This window comes from Otolemur garnettii, unplaced genomic scaffold (assembly GCF_000181295.1).
Source record: "Otolemur garnettii isolate 467f Iridium unplaced genomic scaffold, OtoGar3 scaffold00204, whole genome shotgun sequence".
NCBI classification, from domain to species: Eukaryota; Metazoa; Chordata; class Mammalia; order Primates; family Galagidae; genus Otolemur; species Otolemur garnettii.
This window is the reverse complement of record NW_003852599.1, coordinates 296056-299379: the sequence shown is the minus strand read 5'-3', so window position 1 is coordinate 299379 and position 3324 is coordinate 296056. Positions and strand designations below refer to the sequence as shown.

The window sequence follows — 3324 nt, the reverse complement described above, 5'->3', positions numbered from 1 at the left end:
CAAAAAAAAAAAAAAAAAAAATTAAAAAAAATATATACAATATATATATATTTTGAGACAGAGTCTCACTATGTCGCCTTCAGTAGAGTGCCGTAGCATCACAGCTCACAGCAATCTCAAACTCTTGAGATTAAGTGATTCTCTTGCCTCAGCCTTCCAAGTAGCTGGGACTACAGGCATCCATTGCAGTGCCCATCTATATTTTGTTGTAGTTGTTGATTTAGCTAGCCCTGGCTGGGTTTGAATCTGTCAACTTCAGTGTATGTGGCTGATGCTGTAACCACTGTGCTATGGGCCCAAGCCAAAATTTAAAAATTTTGCTGGGAGTGGTGGCTCATACTTGTAATCCTAGCCCTCTGGGAGGCTGAGACAGGTGGATTGGTTGAGCTCAGGAGTTTGAAATCAGCCTGAGCAAGAGTGGGACTCCCATCTCTATTAAAAACAAAAACTAGGGCTCGCACCTGTGGCTCAGGTGGCTAAGGCGCCAGCCACATACACCTAAGGTGGCAGGTTCGAATCCAGCCTGGGCCCACCAAAACAACAGTGACAGCTGCAACTAAAAAATAGCCAGGTATTGTGGCGGGCGCCTATGGTCCCAGCTACTTGGGAGGCAGAGGCAGGAGAATCGCTTGAGCCCAGGAGTTGGACGTTGCTATGAGCTGTGATGCCATGGTACTCTACCTAGGGGGATAGCTTGAGGCTCTGTCTCAAAAAAAAAAAAAAACTAGGGCAGCACCTGTGGCTTAGTGAGTGGGGTGCCACCCCCATGTACCAAGGGTGGTGGGTTCAAACCCAGCCCTGGCCAAACTGCAACAATAAAATAGCCAGGCATTGTTGTAGGTACCTGTAGTCCCAACTACTTGGAGGCTGAGGCAAGAGAATCACCTAGGCGCAAGAGCTGTAGGTTGCTGTGAGCTGTGATGCTACAGCACTCTACCGAGGGCAATAAAGTGAGACTCTGTCTCTAAAAAAAAAAACAAAAAAACAAAAAACTAGCTGAGCATCATGGTGGGTACCCGTATATAGTCCTGCTATTCAGGAGGCTGAGGCAAGAGGACTACTTAAACCCAAGAGTTTGAGGTTGCTTTGCACTATGATGATGCCATGGCACTCTACCCAGGGCAGCAGGGTGAGACTCTATCTCCAAATAATAAATAAAGAAATATAAATAATTAAAATTTCTTGTCTGGGTGTGATGGTTTGTGCTTATAATCCTAGCACTCTGGGAAGCTGAGCAGAAGGATCACCTGAGCTCAGGAGTTTGCGACCAGCCTGAGCAAGAGTGAGACCCATCTCTACTAAAAATAGAAAAATTGTCTGGGCATGATGGTGGGTGCCTGTAGTCCCAGCTACTCAGGAGGCTGAGGCAGGACAATCACTTGAACTAGGAATTTGAGGTTGCTATAAACTAGGCTGATACCAGGGCATTCTAGCCTGGGCAAGAGAGTAAGACTTTATCTTAAAAAAAAAAAAAAAAATCCTGGCCGGGTTTGGTGGCTCATGTCTATAATCCTAGTACTCTGGGAGGCCAAGGTGGGTGGAATGCCTGAGCTCACAGGTTCAAGACTAGCCTGAGCCAGAGCAAGACCTTGTCTCTAAAAATAGCTGGGCATTGTGTCTAGCACCTGTAATCTCAGCTACTTGGGAGGCTAAGACAAGAGAATCTCTTTTTTTGTGGCAGAGTCTCACTATGTTGCCTTTAGTAGAGTGCTCTGACGTCACAGCTCACAGCAACCTCAAACTCTTGGGCTTAAGTGATTCTCTTGCTTCAGCCTCCCAAGTAGCAGGGTCTATAGGCACCTGCCACAACACCCAGCTATTTTTTGTTGCAGTTGTTGTTGTTTAGCTGGCCTAGGCTGGGTTTGAACCCTCCAGCCTGAGTGTATGTGTCTGGCACTGTAACCACTGCGCTATGGGTGCTGAGCCAACAAGAGAATCTCTCTCTCTTTTTTTTTTTTTTGTAGAAACAGAGTCTCACTTTATCACCCTCAGCAATTCTCTTGCCTCAGCCTCCCGAGTAGCTAGGACTACAGGCACCCGCCACAGTGCCCAGCTATTTTTTTGGGCTGGGTTTGAAGCTGCCACCCTTGGTATATGGAGCCAGCACCCTACCCACTGAGCCACAGGTGTTGCCCAAGAGAATCTCTTGAGCCCAAGAGTTTGAGGTTTCTGTGAGCTATGATGCCACAGCACTCTGCCAAGGGTGACAAAGTGAGACTGTTTAAAAAAAAAAAAAATCTTGATGAATTTTAATCAGGGAAGGTGATTTTGCATTATTTCAAAACTTGTCTCTACATTTGAACTTTATTAACATAGTGACACTTTTCAAATTTCACATACTTTAGAAGCATTTTATTTTGTTTTTGAGTCTTACTATGTTGCTCAGAGCAATCTCAAACTCCTCAGCTCAAGTGATCTTCTTGTCTCAGCCTCCCAAGTAGCTGGAATTATAGGCACACACAACCACACCAGGCTTCAAAAACATTTTATACATAGAATTTTCTAGCCTCCTTATGCTATATTTTCTTAGTTCCCAAGGGTGGAATATTAGGTGAAAGACCATTTATCTAGGAACCTCAGTTTCAGACTCCTAGCCCAGTGCTCCATTCTCCCTATGCCAGTGTTAATTGATAAGTGCCCTGTGGGTATAAGGACCAACCAGCAGGGAGGAAACTTAGATTATGGTTAATTGGGCATCCTGGCAGAGAGGGGGTGCCTTCTTTGCCCAGCACCCCAGAATTTCTGTTCTCTCCTCTTCATTTCTTATAGGCTCGCCTCTATAGCCTACAGTCAGACCCGGCAACCTACTGCAATGAACCAGATGGTGAGAGGGTAGCAGTGAGGGGGTGGGTTTGGAGGGCAGGTGAACCAAGGGGGTCTGGGCTGTGGGCCCATTTGTCTCAGATAGCAGAGGCTGGGCACCCCTTTGGTAGAGGGAACAGAGTGGGGCTAATGCAAACCTAATAAACACCCTGTGGGATGAATTGACATTGGTTGACATTCCCTATCTTCCCTGAACCCAAGCTATCTTCATCCCCCTCTGCAGAGACTTTGCTCCCCTCATCTTTAATCCTCTCAGCCCTCTTATCCTGCCTGCCTTCCCTTCAGCTCCCATTTGCAGAGCCCTTGCCATACAGCAAGCCCCATGCTAGGAACTGGAGATCAGAAATTAGTCAAACCCTTAACCTGGTCCAGCCCTCCAGGAATTGGGTGTTAAGAGGGAGAAATAGGGCTCGGCGCCTGTGGCTCAAGCGGCTAAGGCGCCAGCCACATACACCTAAGGTGGTGGGTTCGAATCCCCAGCCCGGGCCCGCCAAACAACAA

General features: G+C 47.0%; 1 protein-coding gene across 2 annotated transcripts in view; it reads left to right on the top strand.

Annotated features, from left to right (window-relative positions):
* The window catches only part of BSDC1 (BSD domain containing 1), a 36376-nt gene that overhangs the window by 13303 nt on the left and 19749 nt on the right, over positions 1 to 3324 (top strand). For both annotated transcript variants that reach the window (XM_023507766.1, XM_023507765.1), the window contains exon 5: positions 2770 to 2824. In XM_023507766.1, the coding sequence (XP_023363534.1) occupies positions 2770 to 2824 (55 nt within the window). The remainder of the gene's footprint in view (positions 1 to 2769; positions 2825 to 3324) is intronic.